Below are 21,600 nucleotides of genomic sequence, written 5' to 3' on the forward strand. Positions count from 1 at the left end.
GCTAGCAGAAGCTTGTAATAGCCTCAATAGAAAGCTTGGAGGATTTGGAAAACTTGGCAAGAGACTTAAATGCAGATCATTTTATTTTAGAGAAATCTGAGATCAAGGAAAAATTCCTCCAACTATAATTATGGTATGGTTTACGAATAACAGGATACTAAGAAACCCTTGAAGAGGATTCACAGTTGGACCCAAAAGAAAATTTCTGGGGCAAAAAACCTGGCACAGTTACATATAAAGCATATTGGTATAAACACCAAAGCAAATATTTCTGACCTGGCTGGTATGTAATTTACTATGATAAAACTTATTTTTACATGCCAGTAAGGAAAACAAGCACAAGACAAGAACATGCATGCAGCTAAGCTAAAGGTTGAAAGAAGATTAGAAATGCATAATTCCCTCCACTCACTTGTGATATCATAAACAACAACTGCCACAGTGGAGTCACGAATGTAGCTAGGAATCAAGCTCCTGAACCGCTCTTGACCTGCTGTGTCCCATAATTGCAATCGTACCTAACAACAAAATCAGTCAAACAAGCAAGAAAAATAAGAAAGGTCAACCCGTTGCAATATACCTACTTGTGATATCGTAAACTACTACAGCTGCAGCAGAATCACGGATGTAACTGGGAATGAGGCTACGGAAACGTTCCTGACCCGCAGTATCCCACAGCTGAAGCCTGATCTGTGAGATGGGAAAAAATAAATAAAAAAAAAAAAACCAAACTAATACTAAAAAGAAAAAAGAAACAATGTTTTTTGTAAAAGGGAGAGGGTGGGAAGGAAGTAGAAAGAAGACTCATGCAAGAGGTTGCAGGGAGTGAGGAATGAAGATAACACAAAACTCCTTTTTCAAAAGGGAGAAATATTAAAAATTTGCATACTTCAAACATAAATGACTGGAAAATGCCACTGGGAAAAATTTCACAGAATCAGAAATATGGCTTCCCTTTTTCCCTACCTAAAACCTATTTGAATCCCTATGCCTTCCAAGTGGCAAAAAGTAGACTGTTGATGGTTAAATAGAGAAAAAAACAAAACAAAACAAAAAAACCTAAGGTAAATGTCAATGAGCAGCCTAAGCTATGAGGGTAAAGGAATTAATGCTTCTTTGAAAGCTTCTCTCAAGCTAAAATGTGTCTCTTTCCTATTGGGTCTAGAATACTTTGAAACCTGGTCTTTAACTACTGTGCTTGTATTTCTCCCATACATTTTTCCCCAGAACATGCGAGTGTGTGCACGCGCGCATGCACGCGTGTGTGTGTATAATGTAACAAAAAGGAGGAAGATCTTTTTGCAGCCCTACATAAAAATGTCTTTACGTACTATCCATATCTATATTACAGGAAGAAAAGCCTGAAAACAAGTATCAAGTTCATGCATCATGATAAAGTCATTTCCAAGCTTTCTATTTTTTTTTGTTGTTGTTTTTTGTTTTGTTTTTTTTTTTTGAGACAGAATCTCACTCTTGTCGCTCAGGCTGAAGTGCAGTGGTGTGATCTCGGCTCACTGCAACCTCTGCCTCCCGGGTTCAAACGATTCTCCTGCCTCAGCCTCCCGAGTAGCTGGGATTACAGGCGCCCGCCACCACGCCCAGCTAATTTTTGTACTTTTAGAAAAGATGGGGTTTCGCCATGTTGGCCAGGCTGGTCTTCAACTCCTGACCTCAGGTGATCTGTCCATCCTGGCCTCCCAAAGTGCTGGGATTACAGGCGTGAGCCACCACACCTGGCCGCTTTCAAATTTTAAGAAATGACATGCTATATATCAAAACATGAAAGAGAATATTCAGGAAAAAAAAAAACCTAAGAAATAACACTGGAAATTAAATAACGTTTTTGGGTGCAGGTCTCAAAATACTGCATTTAAGATATTCACTGTTTAGGTGACAAGTATCTCTTCAAGGGGTAGTGGGCTAGAATACAGATTTTATACTGTATTTAAAGAAAACATTCCAAAGGATGAAAGACAAAAATCCAACAAATAAATACACACTACTTTTTTTTTTTTTTGCAACGGAGTTTCGCTCTTGTTGCCCAGGCTAGAGTGCAATGGCGCAATCTCAGCTCACTGCAACCTCTGCCTCCTGGGTTCAAGCGATTCTCCTGCCTCAGCCTCCCAAGTAGCTGGGATTATAGGCGCCCGCCACCACGCCTGGCTAATTTTTTGTATTTTTAATAGAGACGGGGTTTCATCATGTTGGCCAAGCTGGACTCAAACTCCTGACCTCAGATGATCCACCTGCCTCAGCCTCCCGAAGTGCTGGGATTACAGGTGTGAGCCACCACACCCTGCCCACATAACTTCTTTTTTGTCAGTCACTTTGATACGCATCCTATCCTGACAAAAAAAATCTTGAAGTTCACAAATTGAAATCTTTTTGAATGCCTCAAGGGTGGCATTTAGAAGGTCTTTAGCAGGTTTAATTTCTTCATAAAAATTCTCCTTTAATTCTCTGTAAAGCTCTTTGTTTTCATTTTTCCAAATCAAGATGACTGCCAAGTACTACTCACTCGGTAATAAGAGTTTTTCTCAACAACTGTAAACTATCTTTGGTAACTTTGCTAAGTACTTCTTATGGTGACAATCATTGATAACTTTGATCGCAGTTTTCTAACCTGGAATGTTGCAGAAAATTGCACACTGAAAATATTACTCACTGTTCGATCCTCCAAGTACATAGTTTTTGATAAAAAGTCAATGCCAATTGTTGCCTGTAAAACAAAACAAAGAAGTTAACAAATAATAATAGTTTAATGGTGGCCAGCAGTTTAGGATTCAAATGGGATTCATGATTGTGGAAGAAATGATGAATAAACAAATCAATACAACATAGTCAATTAAGGACAATTAAGGACAAACAAAATTTCCAGTGATAATGATTTTCATGTATTCAGCACTTGCTTCATATCAGAGATTGTTTTAAGCCTTTTACATGATCATCTCTAATCTTTATACATTCCTGCCAGGTAGCTTATTCTCATCCCTATTTTTCTCATTTTACAAATAACAAGATAATGGCAACTTTGGTTTAAATATTTGTATTTGAACTTTAGTTTGAGTATCTGATTGTTCTCCACTCAGAATGGTAAGTATCTGCCCCAAGAGCAGTTTTATAAAATATTGTTGATATATTGTCAACTGTCCTAATGCCATAGACAGCCAGACACTCACAAACATCATAACTTTCCATAAGAGACATGATTTTTCCAATATAAGATAAAAGTCATTAGGTAAGGAAAACAAGTTTTCCTCTGTACCACACAATGATAGCTTCCTTCTGTGGTGAAAACACATGTAAAGTTCTATTGCCTGGCTGCTGTTTTCCCTATCAAGAGAAAATGGTGAAATAATAAGAGAATAGAAAGAAGGCAGACTACAAAAAAGAAAGGAAAAAAAGTATACAAGTTAAAAAAGTCCAGTATTAATTAGGGGAGATAAATAAAAAGAATGGAAGAAAGACAAACGACTCCATAAAGAGGATGTTGATATGGACTCTATTTTAGAAGTTTAACCACCTCATTAATGTTTGTGTGCACATATACTATGTATATATGTGTGTGTACATACATACTTTTTCCCTAAATATCTTTGTGCCATATTCCTTAAAACAGAAACTGAGTCTGTGCATTTTAAAATATGAGTCACTAAGAATTTTAAGTTCCTAAAAAACAATCAAAAACTAGATCAGAAAAGTGGTCCATCAGTTGGGGATTTTATTTCTGTTAGCAGAAAAATAGAATTTTGTGTGTGTCATAGTTGAGTTCTCATGAGATCTGATGGTTTTATAAAAGGATTTCCCCTCTCTTTGCTCTGTGCTTCTCCTTGTTGCTGCCATGTGAAGAAGGACATGTTTGCTTCCCCTTCTGCCATGATTGTAAGTTTCCTGAGGCCTCCCCAGCCATGTGGAACTGTGCGTCTATTAAACCTCTTTCCTTTATAAATTACCCAGTCTTGGGTTATCTCTTTATTAGCAGCATGAGAACAAACTAATACATGTGTCTCCTTTAATTTCTCCCAGCAGTGTTTTGTATAGTCTTATGCTGTTTGTTAAATTTGTTCCTAAGTATTTTATTCTTTTCTGATGCTTCCGTAAATAAAATTTAAATATATATATATGTATATATATATATATGTGTATATATATATATGTGTATATATATATGTGTGTGTATATATATATATATATATATATTTTTTTTTTTTTTGGAGACAGAGTCTCACACTCTTGCCCAAGCTGGTATATAGGGGTGTGATTTTGTCTCAGTGCAGCCTCAACCTCCTGGCTCAAGCAATCCTCCCGAGTAGCTGGGACTACAGGTACATGCCACCATGCCCCACTAATTTCTGTATTTTTTTATAGAGACAGGGTTTTGCCATGTTGTCCAGGCTAGTCTGGAACCCCTAGGTTCAAGAGATCTTCCCCACTTGGCCTTCCAACGCGCTGGGACTATAGGCATGAGCCACTGCACCCTGCCTAAAGATAATATCTTTATACGAAAAATCAATGCAATGTTGGTAAGTCTTTACATGTTTTTACATATATTCAAGAATGAAAGCTACAGTAAATTACATGAATTGATTATCTACTAAGTGCCGATTTATACACATTGCCCCATTTAGTTCTCATTTATTCGTTCATCAATTATTTATTTATTTATTTAGAGACAGAGTCTCGCTCAGTCGCCCAGGCTGGAGTGCAGTGGTGTGATCTCGGCTCATTGCAATTTCTGCCTCCTGGGTTCAAGCAATTCTAGTGCCTCAGCCTCTCAAGTAGCTGGGATTACAGGCATTCACCACCAAGCCCTGCTACTTTTTGTATTTTTAGTAGAGATGGGGTTTCGTCATGTTGGACAGGCTGGTCTCGAACTCCTGGCCTCAAGTGATCCCCCCAACCTCGGCCTCCCAAAGTGCCAGGATTATAGGCATGAGGCAATGTGCCCAGCTTGCTCATCAAATATTTATTAAGCACGTACTTGCAAATACTGTGTAAGGTACTAGAGTGATGAACAAACATGCAGTTAGTCTCTACCCAAATTGGACGGAACACATTTAAAAATCATGTACACCTGTCCACATTCATCAGGAATATTTATTGAACTCTATTCCTTCCAAATACTGGGGGGAAAAAAAGAAAGATTTATTTTACTTATTTATTTTATTTTATTTATTTATTTTGAGAGACAGAGTCTTGCTCTGTCACCCAGGCTGGAGTGCAGAGCGGTGATCTTGGCTCACTGCAACCTCCCCCTCCTAGGTTCAAGCAATTGTCCTGCCTCAGCTTCCCAAGTAGCTGAGACTACAGGTGTGCACCACCACACTCAGTTAATTTTTGTATTTTTTAGTAGAGACGGGGTTTCACTACATGTTGGCCAGGCTGGTCTCGAACTCCTGACCTCAAGTGATCTGCCCACCTCGGCCTCCCAAAGTGCTGGGATTACAGCCATGAGCCACTGCGCCTGGCCGAAAGAAATATTTATTGATTGCCTACTAGGCACCATCATTAGGAGCTGAGAATCCTGTGGTAAAAGAATAAAAAGCAGACAAGAATCTATGCCCTTGCAGAGGTTACAGTCTGCTAAGACAGACAAATAATAAGCTAATTAAGTAAAATAGTATGTTAGAGACTAATATGAGAGAAAAAAACCAGGAAAAGGACAATAAAAGATATTATGGTACGGTGTCAATATTTTTAGATAAGATACTCAATAAAGGCTAAGAAAATGACTCTCACCACTCCTACCCACATATCTATATACTGTAAACCAGTACCTTGCATTTCAATATATAAGATTTTTTTTAGTTACATAAATAAAACACCACAAACTTTATGTATGTCAATTCCTGTACAGCAAATATTTCTAACAAATAGGTTTTTAAAGAAAAAATTGAACTGTTTTTCAAATTCCATATAAACGCTTATGCATTTCTCATTCACTTTGACTTAATATGGGATTACTGCATATAGGCTGCAGAAAGTTCACACTCAAGAACAGCTATGTAAAGCATGTAAAACAACAGCAATTCAAAAGGTGACTCCAAAAGCAAAGAAAAAGATATCCCACTGAACACTTCATTTTCTCCTCCAAGACAAAAACATTCACTTGAGAATATATTAGTTCGAACATCAAAGTACATTTGTTGATATACATAGGCAACATCACAAACTGACTAAAAGTAAATTTTATAGTATATAAGTCAAGAACAGTACTCTCTTCCTTCTCTGAAAATAGCAAATTGTGACTTACAAATTATGCAGCTAGGTAGTACTATAAAGGCCACAATCATTATCATGCTAAGATCATGTTTTCCTAAATGCATTTCGTTTTTTTTTTTTTTTTTTTTTGAGATGGAGTCTCGCTCTGTCACCCAGGCTGGAGTGCAGTGGCTCAATCTCAGCTCACCGCAACCTCCGCCTCCTGGGGTTCACGCCATTCTCCTGCCTCGGCCTCCCGAATAGCTGGGACTACAGGCACCTGCCACTAGGCCCGGCTAATTTTTTGTATTTTTAGTAGAGACGGGGTTTCACCGTGTTAGCCAACATGGTGTCGATCTCCAGACCTTGTGATCCGCCCACCTTGGCCTCCCGAAGTGCTGGCATTACAGGCGTGAGCCACTGCGCCTGGCCTCCTAAATGTATTTCTTTATAGCACTTTTGACTAGATTAATAAATTATTTGATTAACTTTTAAATGTCCAACTTCTCCCCACTAGAAGTTCCATGAGAGTAAGGTTGGTTGGTTTGTTCACTGCAGTATGCTATATACCCAGGATGCAGAATAGTGCCTGATATATAACAAAAACTCCAGGAAATAAAGAATAATGAAGATGTTGAGAATGACAAATGCCAGAGAAGATAAGATTTAGCAGTTAGGGATTGGCTTTTGATAGGAGGAGGGCATTTACTGCAGTATACTGGAATGAAAGAGGATTAGTACAAATACTGTTACATGTACTCAGATGATATGGTAAGAAAAATAAATAAGGGCATTCCTGCCTTATACTTTCCATTTTTCTAAGAAGCAAGGTCTTCAAAGTAAGGGTCAAAGAAGAGTGGTAAAAGTGGTAAACTTAGGTTCTGAAGAGTACAGAGTTAGTATGAAATAGTTACTCCAAAGAGTGCTTGGTAAACTGATAACCTAGTTGACACTAGCAACATTAATGTATTCAAGAACCAATGAGGAGAAATGAGATGACTGGGTTCATAACACGAATTTTGCCAAGCATATGTGATTGAACCAAAGAGAAGTGTATTAGTCTGTTTTGGCGCTGCCGATAAAGACATGCCCGAGACTGGGTAATTTATAAAGAAAAGGAGGTTTAATGGACTTGCAGTTCCACATGGCTGGGGAGGCCTCACAATCATAGTGAAAGGCGAAAGGTACTTCTTACATGGAGGCAACAATAGAGAATGAGAGGCAAGCGAAAAGGGTTTCCCTTTATGAAACCATCAGATCTCGTAAGACTTATTCATTACCACGAGAACAGTCTGTGGGAAACCACCCCCAATGATTCAATTATCTTCCACTGGATCTCTCCCACAACATGTGGGAATTGTGGGAGTTACAATTCAACATGAGATTTGGGTGGGGACATAGCCAAACCATATCAAGAGGCAAGAAAGTTAAAGAATTTCCCATGGAGTCTAAGCTAAAAAAGGAGAAAGGTAAGACAGAAGACACAGGACCAGATGTTTAAAAACAACATGGAAGGGCCAGGTGCGGTGGCTCATGCCAATAATCCCAGCACTTTAGGAGGCCGAGGCAGCCGGACTGCTTGAGCTCAGGAGTTTGTCATCAGTCTGGGCAACATGGCAAGAACCTGTCTCTATTAAAAACACAAAAAAGGCCGGGCATGGTGGCTCACATCTGTAATCCCAGCACTTTGGAAGGCAGAGGTGGGCAGATCACAAGGTCAGGAGTTTGAGACCAGCCTGGCCAATATGGTGAAACCCCGTCTCTACTAAAAATACAAAAATTAGCCAGGTGTGGTGGTGCGCGTGTGTAGTCCCAGCTATTCAGGAGGCTGAGGCAGGAGAATCGCTTGAACCCCGGAGGCAGAGGTTGTAGTAAGCCAAGATTGAGCCACTGCACTCTAGCCTGGGCGATAGAGCAAGACTCCGTCTCAAAAAAAAAAAAAAAAAAAAAAAAAAAAGCCCAGGCACAGTGGCTCATGCCTGTAATCCCAGCACTTTGAGAGGCAGAGGCGGGTGGATCACGAGGTCAGGAGATCGAGACCATCCTGGCTAGCACAGTGAAACCGTGTCTCTACTAAAAATACAAAAAATTAGCCAGGCGTGGTGGCAGGTGCCTGCAGTCCCATCTACGTGGGAGGCTGAGGCAGGAGAATGGCGTGAACCCAGGAGGCGGAGCTTGCAGTGAGCCGAGATTGTGCCACTGCACTCCAGCCTGGGTGACAGAGTGAGACTCTGTCTCAAAAAAAAAAAAAAAAAAAAAAAAAAAGCATAGTGGTGCACACCTGTAGTTCCAGCTACTCAGGAGGCTGAGGTGGGAGAATCGCTTGAGCCTGGGGGGATGGAGGCTGCAGTGAGTCAAGATCACACCACTGCACTCCAGCCTGGGTGACAGAGTGAAACCCTGTCTTTAAAAAAAAAAAAAAAAAAATTAGAAGAAAAATTATTTTTAAAAAATGAAAAAATAAAATAAAAATAACATGGAGGAATTAATGGGTTGAAGGTTTTGATGTGAACCACCGGAGTAGAAACTATTATAGTAAAAGTACCTGAATAAAAAAATTGGAAGGATACAAGACTGTGGTCTGAGAAGAGAATACATGATTTTCAGAGAAGGTCTGAGATTATGGAAATGAAAAGTACAGGAGGCTAGTAGATTGTCTATGTGAACATTACAGTTGTCTAAAATGCTGACAGGTTATAATGAAGAGGACTACTATGAAAAGAAGTGCTAAAGTATTCAAAGAAAGAAATAAAACAATCAATGTTGTTCTCAATGGTAAATGGTAATAATCACAAAAGAATAGAGCTTTTGGCCAGGCATGCTGGCTCATCCCTGTAATCCCAGCACTTTGAGAGGCTGAGGCAGGAGGATCCCTTAAGCCTGAGTTCAAGACTTAGGCAAGATGGCAAAAACCCATCTGTACAAAAAAAAAATTTTTTAATTAGCTGGGAGTGGTGGTGTGTACCTGTAGTCCCAGCTACTTAGGAGGCTGAGGCAGGAGAATCCCATTAGCTCAAGAATTCAAGGTGGCAATGAGCTATGATCATGCCACTGCACTCCAGCCTGGGCGACAAAGCAATACTCTATCTCTTGGAAAAAAAAAAAAGAACTTTTTTTTTTCCCCAAAAAAGAATGGAGTCACCATCCATAGGGATTACGATTCTCACTTTACAGATGTGAAAATATGGATTCTGAAAAATTTAATAATTGATCCAAACCCATCCAACGACTAAATGGTAGAACTAAGACATAAATAAAGGTGCTTCCAACTCTAAGGCTCATTACATAGCTTTCCTAAAAAAGAAATGCCCATGTTTTTGTTTTTCAGGAAGATTCAATTCAGAAGCCATATTCCTGAAATAAATACTTCAAATGTGGAAAAATACATACTAAGAGGATTTAGATTTCAAGATTACCCTAAAAAGGTTTCTGAAAAATAAAAATGGTTTAATAATCAAGACAGCAGCAGTTAATGAGTGACAGCCTTAATCAGATTAACATTTGCTATATTACAAAGACAAAGCAATTGAAATCAAGTTTTTTTCTTTAATCTATAGAATGACAAATGAAATCAAGTTTTTATGCTAACTACAATACATATAAAATGGATAAGTAGATTAAGAGTAACTTGTTTTCTTAACTTAAAATTTTTTAAATTCATTTAACAAGGCAGTTTAAATCTATGCTCCCCAATTGTTTCACAAAAACATTTCGTAACTGAAAAGTAGTGGTAATAAAAAAAAATTTTAAAGAGTTAACATGGTAAAGATTTACAACGTGCTTAGTGTCTCAAAGTACTTGCTCTTAAGATTACTAATTTATTCCTTTTAGTTTGTTCTTTGATTTTTGGTATTGAAACTGTGTAGGTCGTGAGGGCAGACATCCTTACTTGTTCCTGATCTTAGAAAGCGTTCAGCCTTTCACATTAAGTATATAAGATGTGGCATTTTTATGGATGCTCATTACCATTTTGAAGTTTCCTTCTATTCCTAGTTTGTTGTTGTATGTTTTTATCATGAGAGGCTGCTGGATTTTGTCAAATGCTTTTTATGTGTACATTGAAATGATCATGTAATTTTGTCCTTTATTTTATTCAAATAATGTATTATGTTTATTGCTTTTTGTATATTCCACTTGTTAAATGACACATAGGCCAGGTGTGGTGGCTCATGCCTGTAATCCCAGCACTTTGGGAAGCCGAGGTGAAAGGGTTGCTTGGGCCCAGGAGTTCAATACCAGCCTGGGCAACATAGCAAGTCTCTCTTTGTTTAAATAATAATAATAATAATAATAATAATAATAATAATAATAATAATAATAATAAATGAAATAAAAATAATAGTGTATATCTTTTTTAACATGTTGCTGGATTCAGTTTGGTAGTATTTTGTTGACAATTTTTGTGTCTATATTCATAGGGGATATTGGTCTGTAGTTTAATTTTGATATCTCTGTCTGGGTTGAATATTAGAGTAACTGACCTCACAGAATGAGGTGGGTCCTCTTCTATTTTTCAGAAGAGTTTTACAAAGTATTGGTGTTGTTCTCTAAATGTTTCATAGAATTGACCAATGAAATTATCTGATGCTGGGATTTTCTATGTGGGCAGTTTTTTTATTACTAATTCTCTCTACTTATTAGAGATATATTCCGATTTTCTATTTCTTCTTGAGATAGTTTTAGTAGATTGTGTCTTTCTTGGAATTTGTCCATTTTACCTGTCATCTAATTAGTTAGCATTTAATTGTTCACACCATTCCATTATAACCCTTTTGATTTTATTTTATTTTTGAGATGGAGTCTCACTCTGTCACCCAGGCTGGAGTGCAGTGGTATGATCTCAGCTCATTGCAAACTCCGCCTCCTGGGTTCAAGCGATTCTCCTGGCTCAGCCACCCAAGTAGCTGGGATTACAGGCGCCCACCATTATGCCTGGCTAATTTTTGTATTCTTAGTAGAGATGGAGTTTTGCCATATTGGCCAAGCTGGTCTTGTACTCCTGACCTCAGGTGACCCACCCACCTCAGCCTCCCAAAGTGCTGGGATTACAGGCATGAGCCACTGCGCCCAGTCAACCCTTTTTATTTCTGTATGGTTGGTGGTAATGTTCCCTCTTTTCTGATTTCAGAACTTGAGTCTTCTTTTTTTTCTTGGTCATTCTAGCTAAAGTTAGTCAATTTTTTTATCTTTTCAAAGAACCGCTTTTGGTTTCATTGATTTCCTCCATTGTTTTTCTGTTCTCTCTTTCATATATTTCTGCTTTAACCTTTATTAACTTCTGTATTAAGCATGTCTTTTTACTTTCTATAGTTTTGATGTTTTGACATCAGGGTCCTTGCTGACACTGGAGGGACTGCCCCTGCCAGGATTAGCTTTTTCCTTAGAGATAGTAAACTCACCTTTGAGTACTCCTTTCATAGGCAAACCAACCAATCCAAAGCCAATACACGAGCACCTCCTCTATGACACTGAGGGCAAATACTACACTGCCCTAATCACCCGGGCCAGGTACTAGACAACCAGGAACAGCCCCTCAACCCCAGAACCCCTGAAATTATCCGAACTAGCTAATCCTAAACCTGCTTACCCTGTCTTGTGTGCCTCTTCCCTGAAAACCACAATCAAGGCTTTTGTCCACATTTCCCCAGCCACCTGCCTTTTAACTGACCCAGTGCTTCCCCATGTGGCCCCCTCTGGCATGGCATGCCCTCTTCTCTTGGGATCTGTGAGTATAACAAACTATCTTTTCAATGGCAATCATCTCCTGATCTATTGGCCTCACCATACAGGAATAATGATAAAACCTAAATTTTAAAATAGCTTCTTCCTTCTGTCTGCTTTGGGTTTAGTTTTCTTCCAGTTTCTTAAAGTAGAATGTTAGGCTATTTATTTAGTATCTCTTTTCTTTTTTGTATAGCACTGCTTTAGTTGTATACCATAAGTTTTGGTATGCTGTGTTTTCTTTTTTATTAATCTCAAAGCATTTTCTAATTTCTCTTGTGATTTCATCTTTAACAATTATTTAGGAGTGTATTATTTAATTTTCACATATTTGTGAATGTGCCAAATATCCTTCTGTTAATGATTTCTAATTTCATTATTCATTTATTCTTAATTTCAAATGTAGATAAAAAATGTCACAGAATCCTAGGCTTGGACAAAATCTATAGAGAATATCCACCATTACTTCTAATGCCATCCTAGATGACATTGGAGATATATTTCAACAGACTTTGGAAGAGACAAAAGAAATCAAATGATAAAGTTTATCCTAGGACTGGACAAAATCATTTACACATTGTATTTATACAGCATTTTACAGATTACAGAAAGTACTTTTACATCCACAACTGCATGTAAATAATTTTTTTAAAATATCTTGAATATTACTTGTAACACAAAATAGACAACAAATAAATTGGCAAAAACAAAATACCTGATAGGTGTTGTCAAAACTGTCATACATGAATCTGGTGATCAAAGATGTCTTTCCAACTGAAATGAAACGAAAAAAAGATTTGCTCAGTGAACACATTACATTGGGTTCTCAGAAAATTTTTCTACAGAGAACTGCAATTAAAGTCAATGGGAAATACCTGCAATGGTTCTACTAAGAATAACTAAAACCCATATAGCCCCAAGATTGTCAAAATGACTTTCTCCAAACACAGACAACCATCTCCCAATTTAAAAGCACAGGTAAACAGTCTATAGTTAAAAGTTGAAAACATTCTGTTATTATATACTGACATTCCTAATTCACAAAAGGCCAAGTAAGTGTTTACTTGGCCCTAACAAAAAGAATTAACGGAGGCTTAGGTCCACTTCATCTAGCAAATCAAAGTATAATCCCTGGGAGTAGAAAGGCAAAAGATGGTCTTAGAAGGGGTATGAGGGCTACAAGAACTACACTGTTTTAAGAGTGAGAAAAATTGGCCAGGTGCGGTGGTTCACGCCTGTAATCCCAGCACCTTGGGAGGCCAATGTGGGTGGATCACGAGGTCAAGAGATCGAGACCATCCTGGCCAACATGGTGAAATCCTGTCTCTACTAAAAATACAAAACTTAGCTGGGCAGGGTGGTTGCATGCCTGTAGTCCCAGCTACTCGGAAGGCTGAGGCAGGAGAATAACTTGAACCTAGGAGATGGAGGTTGCAGTGAGCCGAGATCACGCCACTGTGCTCCAGCCTGGCAACAGAGACTCCGTCTCGAAAAAAAAAAAAAAGTGAGAAAAACTGACAAGAAAAGCTGTTTTAAAATTCATTTCAAAACCAGATAGAACTCTCTACTTCTCTGGCAAAGAATTACCAAAGATCCATAACTTCACTTTGTATTGTGAGATAGATAGATAGATATAATATATATATATATATATATACACACACATATTTTCTTTTTTTTTTTAGACAGTCTCGCTCTGTTGCCAGGCTGGAGTACAGCGGCAAGATCTCGGCTCACTGCAACCTCCGCCTCCCGGGTCCAACCGATTCTCCTGCCTCAGCCTCCCAAATAGCTGGGACTACAGGTGCACGCCACCATGCCGAGCTAATTTTTTTTTATTTTTAGTAGAGACGGGGTTTCACCATGGCCAGGATGGTCTTGATCTCTTGACCCTGTGATTCGCCCACCTCGGCCTCCCAAAGTGCTGAGATTATAGGCGTGCACCACTGTGTCTGGACTGTATTGATATTTTTAGGTTAATCCATATGAAAGTGTCATGAGGTCAAAAGTAGTGGAATGCTGGCAATTTCTTTACCAATAAGCACATTCTCCAAGGGCAAAAACCATATCTGATTATTTTTCTGTTTTGCCAGTGGCTTGACACAGACTCAAAATACAAAATGAATGCAAAAAAAAACTTATCAATTAGAAACGAACTGGGTAAATCAACATCTCTAATACTCCCCAAAATGTACTTTTTGGGAGGATAAGAACCATACCTAAAAGGCCGGGTGCGGTGGCTCACGCCTGTAATCCCAGCACTTTGGGAGGCCGAGGCGGGCAGATCACGAGGTCAGGAGATTGAGACCATCCTGGCTAACACGGTGAAACTCTGTCTCTACTAAAAATATAAAAATTAGCCGGGCACGGTAGCAGACACCTATAGTCCCAGCTACTCAAGAGGCTGAGGCAGGAGAATGGCATGAACCTGGGAGGTGGAGCTTGCAATGAGCTGAGATCACGCCACTGCACTCAAGCCCGGGTGGACAGGGCGAGACTCCGTCTCAAAAAAAAAAAAAAAGAACCATACCTAGTCATTCATTATTGTGAATTAAGTAACTTGATTTCAAACCAATTTTTAGAGACCAGATCTGGCCTCTACATCTCGCTCTTATATGCCATATGAAAACCTGAGGAAAAGATTAGGCCAAACAGCAAAGAGGCCCACAAAATTACCTACTCCAAAATATCTTATTTAGAAGAGCCCTAAAATAGCAGGCTGAAGAGAAGAGCTATAACTAGCTTCCCTAGACGCTAGGCAAAAGCAAACTCATGTTTGGGAAGAAGCCACTTTTTTTTTTCCTTTGAGACAGAGTCTCACTCTGTTGTTACCAAGGCTGGAGTGCAATAGTGCAATCATGGCTCACTGCAGCCTCTGCCTCCCAGGCTCAAACACTCCTCCCACCTCAGCCTAGCAAGTAGCTGGGACCACAGACATACGCCACCATGCCCAGCTAATTTTTTATATTTTGGTGGAGACAGAGTTTCACCACGTTGCCCAGGCTGATCTCCAACCGCTGAGCTCCAGCGATCCACCTGCCTTCGCCTTCCAAAGTGTGGGGATTATGAGCATGAGCTACCACGCCCGGCCTGGAATATTCTTTACCCTAGGCTCCTGGGGTTCTAGGTGGCCAAGGGCATTGTCCAATATCAAAATAACTTTAAAATGAATTCAAAAACAAAGCATCAATGGAACCACTCCAGAAAAAGAGTTCTTGTCCAGACCTTCTTGCTGTACAACAAAAGATTGGCAGCTGGTGTTTATCTTTTCCCTTCAAGGCTTGGGGAGGAGGTTAGCAGCTTTATAGATAAGGGCAGTCCTGATCATAAACTCAAATGCATTCGCACAAAAGAGTAGAATTAGCCTAGCCCTTCTTGCCTTAAATGCTGGTGCTTGTTTCTCTTCCTTACCAATAAATGTCCTTTGTGGCATTTTTCCCCCAGAACAGGGTATATTTGTCTGCATTAAAGATCTGTTCAGGCCGGGCATGGTGGCTCACACTTGTAATCTCAGCACTTAGGGAGACCGAGACGGGTGGATCACTTGAGGTCAGGAGTTCGAGACTAGCCTGACCAACATGGTGAAACCCTGTCTCCATTAAAAATACAAAAATCAGGCCAGGCGCAGTGGCTCACATCTGTAATCCCAGCACTTTGGGAGGCTGAGGCAGGCGGATCATGAGGTCAGGAGATTGGGACCATCCTGGCTAACATGGTGAAACTCCGTCTCTACTAAAAATACAAAAAATTAGCCAGGCGTGGTGGCGGGCACCTGTAGTCTCAGCTACTTGGGACGCTGAGGCAGGAGAATGGCACGAACCCAGGAGGCAGAGCTTGCAGTGAGTCGAGACTGCGCCACCGCACTCCAGACTGGGTGACAGAGCGAGACTCTGTCTCAAAAAATATATATAAATAAATAAATCAGCCAGGCGTGGGGGAGTGCGCCTTGTAATCCCAGCTACTTGGGAGGCTCAGGAAACAGAATCGCTTGAATCTGGGAGGCAGAGATTGCAGTGAGCTGAGAGTGCACCACTGTACTCCAGTCTGGGCGACACAGTGAGACTCTGTCTCAAAGCAAACAAACAAACAGATCTGTTCAGGCAGCTATCCTTTCTCCTCAATGATTTTCTTTTTTTTCCCCCGAGACGATGTCTTGCTCTGTCACCCAGGCTGGAGTGCAGTGACGCGATCTCGGCTCACTGCAACCTCCACCTCCTGGGTTCAAGCAATTCTCCTGTCTCAGCCTCCTGAGTATCTGAGATTACAGGCGTGCGCCATCATGCCTGGCTAATTTTTTTTACTTTTAGTAGACAGGGTTTCACCATGTTCGCCTGGCTGGTCTCAAACTCCTGACCTCATGATCCGCCTGCCTTGGCCTCCCAAAGTGCTGGGATTACAAGCATGAGCGTCCACATCTGGCCTCAATTATTTTCTTCATGGCATCTGGAAACTTGTCTTGGTTGGCAGAAGCTGCTTCTGCTGTTACATTGATTTTGTTGTTGTTGTTTTAAGCCAAGTCTTTCAAAATCATCAAGCCATCCCTTGCTGGAATTAATTCTCCAGCTTCAGATCCTTCGCCTTCCTTTTAAGTTGTCATATACTGATTTCACTTTTTCTCAAATCATATTACAGTCTATATTCTTATAGCAATTCTGCACCTATATAAAAGCTGTATTTTAGGCCAGGCGCGGTGGCTGACGGCTGTAATCCCAACACTTTGGGAGGCTGAGGCGGGCGGATCACCTGAGGTCAGGAGTTTGAGATCAGCCTGGCCAACATGGCAAAACCTCATTTCTACTAAAAATACAAGAATTAGCTGGGTGTGGTGATGCGCGCCTGTAATCCCAGCTACGCAGGAGACTGAGGCAGGAGAATCGCTTGAACCCAGGAGGTGGAGGTTACAGTGAGCCGAGATCATGCCACTGCACTCCAGCCTGGGCGACAGGGTGAGATACCATCTCAAAAAAATAAATAAATAAATAAATAAATAAATAAATAAATAAATAAATAAAGAGAATGGACAAATTGTGGCATAGTCATAAAATGAAATATTACAATGGCAAAATATCCTAACATGTAAAACTGTATGAACAAATTTCAGACACTACATAGAGTGAAAGAGGCCAGATACAAAAGAATATATACTCTGTAATTCTATTTATATGAAGTTCAAAACTGGTAGAATTAATGCTGATAGAAGTCAAGAAAAGTTGTAAGGGGTTTCTAACTGAGAAAGGGAGCCAAGGAATCTTCTAAGTGCTGGCATTGATCATTACAAAGGTGAATAAAAAAGTAAAATTTCCAACAAGCCATATATTTAAGATTTGTCTACTTTGTGCCCTTTACTGGATGTTATACTTTAAAATAAAATCTTTTTCTCAAAGAGTAAAACACTTTACTATATATGTATCATTCCCAATAAAAAGTGTATATATGTATGTGGCTATCAAGAACCCCTGATATACTGTGACAAGAAGGGCACTTCACCTTGTGAAGTGAAAAAAACTCCAGTTTAATAGCAGAGAAGAATTTACCCAGTTTATCAAGTTTTTGTTTGTTTTTGAGACGGAGTCTCACTCTGTCGCCCAGGCTGGAGTGCAGTGACACGATATCAGCTCACTGCAACCTTCACCTCCTGGGGTCAAGCGATTCTCCTGCCTCAGCCTCCTGGGTAGCTGAGATGACAGGCGCCCGCCACCACACCCAGCTAGTTTTTGTATTTTTAGTAGAGACAGAGTTTCACCATGTTGGCCAGGCTGGTCTCAAACTCCTGACCTCAGGTGATATACCTGCCTCAGCCCCCCAAAGAGCTGGGATTACAGGCTTCAGCCACCGCACCTGGCTAGTTTATCCAGTTTAATAGTGAGAAAAAAAAAATGACAAATCCAAATTGGAGATAAATCTACAGCAGCAGTCACCAATCTTTTTGGCACCAGCGACCAGTTTCACGGAAGACAGTTTTTCTGTGGGAGTTGGGGAGGAGGAACGGTGGATGGTTTCAGGATGAAACTGTTCTACCTCAGATCATCAGGCATTAGATTCTCATAAGGAGCATGCAACCTAGATCCCTCACATGCACAGTTCACTATAGGGTTCTCGCTCCTATGAGAATCTAATGCCAGCACTGATCTGACAGGAGGTGGAGCTCAGGCCCACTGCTTACCTCCTGCCGTGAGGCCTGGTTCCTAATAGGAGTAATCTAAAATCTAGGAGAAAAAAAACTAAAGGAGAGTATCTCTCAGTAAAAGTAGGTAGGAACAAGACAACTACAAGTTGAGTATCTCTTAACCAAAATGCTCAGAACCATAAATATTTCAGATTTTAGAAAATTTGCATTATACTTGAGCATCCTTAATCCAAAAGCCTGAAATGAGAAATGCTCCAATGAGCATTTCCTTTGAAAGTCATGTCTAAATATAAAATTTTGATGCATGTATTTGTAAATCATCTCTTAATAACTACATTTGCATTCACTATGCTGCCTCAATGCAATCTCCAGAAACAAAATAGAAATTCTAGCACAATTTCAACATTTATAATAACATTCCTAAAATCACACCATCTGCACCATGCTAATTACACACTCTTGCAATTCTGTGAAGGCCAGACACAACAATGATCTCAGTAGGATTCACATTCCATTTGACTGTATTAACAACCACTGGCAAACAACTTGGGTATAAATTCTAATTCAAATGATAGGGCTAAATCTTTGAAACTTTTGTAGCCCAGGGCAAATATAATAGAAAAATGAACCTACTCACTTATATTTCTTCCTTTTAATGAGAACATACTAAATGCCAGGGACTGAAAAATGCTGGGGATATAAAAACAATCAGAACATAGTACTTGCTAAGGTTAAGACAGAGAGACAAAAAGTTACTGCAGAGTGATAAAAAGTACAAGAGCATGTTGTGAATGGGGGCAGTCTTCTATTATAAGGCTAGAAGGTAAAGAAAAACTTTCCAGAGAAAAATGACTTTAACGTGAGGTCTGAAGGAGACTTTAGCTAGAAGAAAAAGAAGGTATCTTGGGCCTTTAACAAGGACCATGAGTATTAGAGAGCTAACTTAGGAAGCTTTATTTATTTTTCCAATCTTATTTGGAAAGAAATAAATTTAAATATGTAACTCTACTTATATACGAGATTACCTAAATTCTTCAACAATAAATCAGACAAGTAAATCTGTAATAACCCATATGCAGGACATAATCTTGAAGTTACAGGCCCTCTAACAGGATTATACTGCTAATATCAGACCTATCCCAACCTCAAAAGTCTATTTGAGAGAATAAGCAATATTTGAGGAGGCAGTTTCTGGAATCCCAACCTTGCCTTAAAAAAAAAAAAAAAAAAGAGACAGAGAGAGACAGAGAGAGATAAATCACATACCATACATTTCACCTACTTTTTTTTTTTGGAAACAGAGTGCAGTGGCATGATCGTGGCTCACCATGGCCTCAACCTCCTGGGTTGAAATAATCCTCTGACCTTAGCCTCCAGAGTAGCAGACGATACAGGTGGAAAGTGCTGGGATTACAGATATGAGAAATTCACCCTTTTAAGGCCAGGTGCGGTGGCTCATGGCTGTAATCTCAGCACTTTGAGAGGCCAAGGCGGGCAGATGACTTGAGGTCAGGAGTTTGAGATCAGCCTGGCCAACATGGTGAAACCCCATCTCTACCAAAAATACAAAAATCAGCCAGGTGTGGTGGCAGAGACCCATAATCTCAGCTACTTGGGAGGCTGAGGCAGGGAAATCACTTGAACCCGGGAGGCGGAGGTTGCAGTGAGCTGAGATTGTGCCACTGCACTCCAGCCTGGGCAACAGAGAAAGACTCTGTCTCCAAAAAAAAAAGAAAAAGAAATTCACCAGTGAAAGTAATTCTAGATGAAGGTATCTCCTAATTGAAAAGAAGTACAGTTGGCCGGGCGCGGTGTGGCTCACGCCTGTAATCCCAGCACTTTGGGAGGCCAAGGTGGGTAGATCACCTGAGGTCAAGAGTTTGAGACCAGCCTGGCCAGCATGGTGAAATTCTGTCTGTACTAAAAATGCAAAAATTAGCCAGGCATTGTGGCTCATGCCTGTAATCCCAGCTACTCCGGAGGCTGAGGCAGGAGAATCACTTAATCCTGGGAGGCAAAGGTTACAGTGAGCCAAGACTGTGCCACTGCACTCCAGCCTGTGCAACACAGTGAGACTTCATCTCGAGAAAGAAAAAAAAAAGAAAAAAGAAAAAAACAAACAATTAGCCAGGCGTGGTGGTACATACTGTTGTCCCAGACACTTGAGAGGCTAAGGTGGGAGGATTGCTTGAGCCCAGGAGGTCAAAGCTACAATGAACCGTGATCATGCCACTGCAGTCCAGCCTGGGTGACACAGCGAGACACTGTCTCAAAAAAAAAACAAAGAAAGAAAGAAAACAAGTGCTGGGACACAAAGCAAGTCTCAACAAATTTCAAACGTTTGAAATCATATAGAACGTATTATCTGCCCTCAGTGAAACTGAACAAGAAATTTATAACTAAAAGATATCCAGAAAATGTTGAAATGTTTGGAAATAACATAATGTACTTCTAACCCAGAGGTTCAAGAAGAACTCACAATGGAAATTTAGGCTTGGTGCGTTGGCTCGTGTATGTAATCCCACCACTTTGGGAGGCTGAGGAGGATCGAGTGAATACAGGAGTTCGAGATCAGCCTGGGCAAATAAGCGAGACCCAATCTCTACAAAAAATTTAAAATTTACTAGAGTGTGGTGGCATGCACCTGTAGTCCCCTACTTGGCAGGCCGAAGCAGAAGGATTGCTTGAACCTAGGAGTTTGAGGCTGCAGTGAGCTATGATCACGCCACTGCACTCCAGCCTGGGTGACAGAGCAAGACCCTGTTTCTAAAAATCATCATCATTTGAGCTAAATGATAATGAAATCATTATAACATATGGCAAGCACTACCCATAAGAGCCAAAGTGCAGAAACAAGCCAAATGTCCATCAACTAATAAACAAAACGTGGTACACAGATACAATGGGATGAAGTATTGATAATATGCTTCAAAATGAATGAACCTTGAAAACACTACACTAACTGAAAGAGATCAGTCACTAAAGACCACATATTATTGCCGGGCATGGTGGCTCACGCCTGTAATCCCAGCACTTTGGGAGGCCAAGGCGGGTGGATCATGAGGTCAGGAGTTCAAGACCAGCCTGGCCAACATGGTGAAACCCCGTCTCTACTAAAAAAAAAAAAACAAAAATTAGCTGGGCATGGTGGTGGGCGCCTGTAATCCCAGCTACTCGGGAGGCTGAGGCAAAGAATTGTTTGAACCCGGGAGGCGGAGGTTGCAGTGAGCCGAGATCACACCATGCACTCCAGCCTGGGCAACAGAGGGAGACTCCATCTCAAAAAAAAAAAAAAAAAAAAGACCACGTTATTAATATATACTAAAAACCACTAAACTGTATACTTGATACAAGTAAATTATATGATATGTAAACTTTAGCTCCATAAAGTTGTTATAAAAATTTATGCAGGTGATGGTTGTACTAAATGTGAATGTTATTTTTTATTTATTTTTTACTTATTTATTTATTTTTAATAGAGACAAGGTCTCACTAAGTTGCCCAAGCTGGTTTTGAACTCCTGAGCTCAAGCAATCCTCCCACCACGGCCT

General features: G+C 40.1%; 1 protein-coding gene across 2 annotated transcripts in view; it reads right to left on the reverse strand.

The window, feature by feature from the left end:
- The window catches only part of RAB6A (RAB6A, member RAS oncogene family), an 85,323-nt gene that overhangs the window by 40,268 nt on the left and 23,455 nt on the right, over positions 1-21,600 (reverse strand). Inside the window, exons 2-4 of one of the 2 annotated variants that reach the window (XM_019036626.4) lie at positions 12,638-12,696; positions 2,666-2,719; positions 585-690 (exon numbers count right to left, since the gene is read on the reverse strand). In XM_019036626.4, coding sequence (XP_018892171.1) covers positions 585-690; positions 2,666-2,719; positions 12,638-12,696 — 219 coding nt within the window. Of the gene's footprint in view, positions 1-412; positions 519-584; positions 691-2,665; positions 2,720-12,637; positions 12,697-21,600 lie in introns of both variants that reach the window. The other variant, XM_019036625.4, reaches the window with a different exon arrangement.

This window comes from Gorilla gorilla, chromosome 9 (genome assembly GCF_029281585.2).
Source record: "Gorilla gorilla gorilla isolate KB3781 chromosome 9, NHGRI_mGorGor1-v2.1_pri, whole genome shotgun sequence".
NCBI classification, from domain to species: Eukaryota; Metazoa; Chordata; class Mammalia; order Primates; family Hominidae; genus Gorilla; species Gorilla gorilla.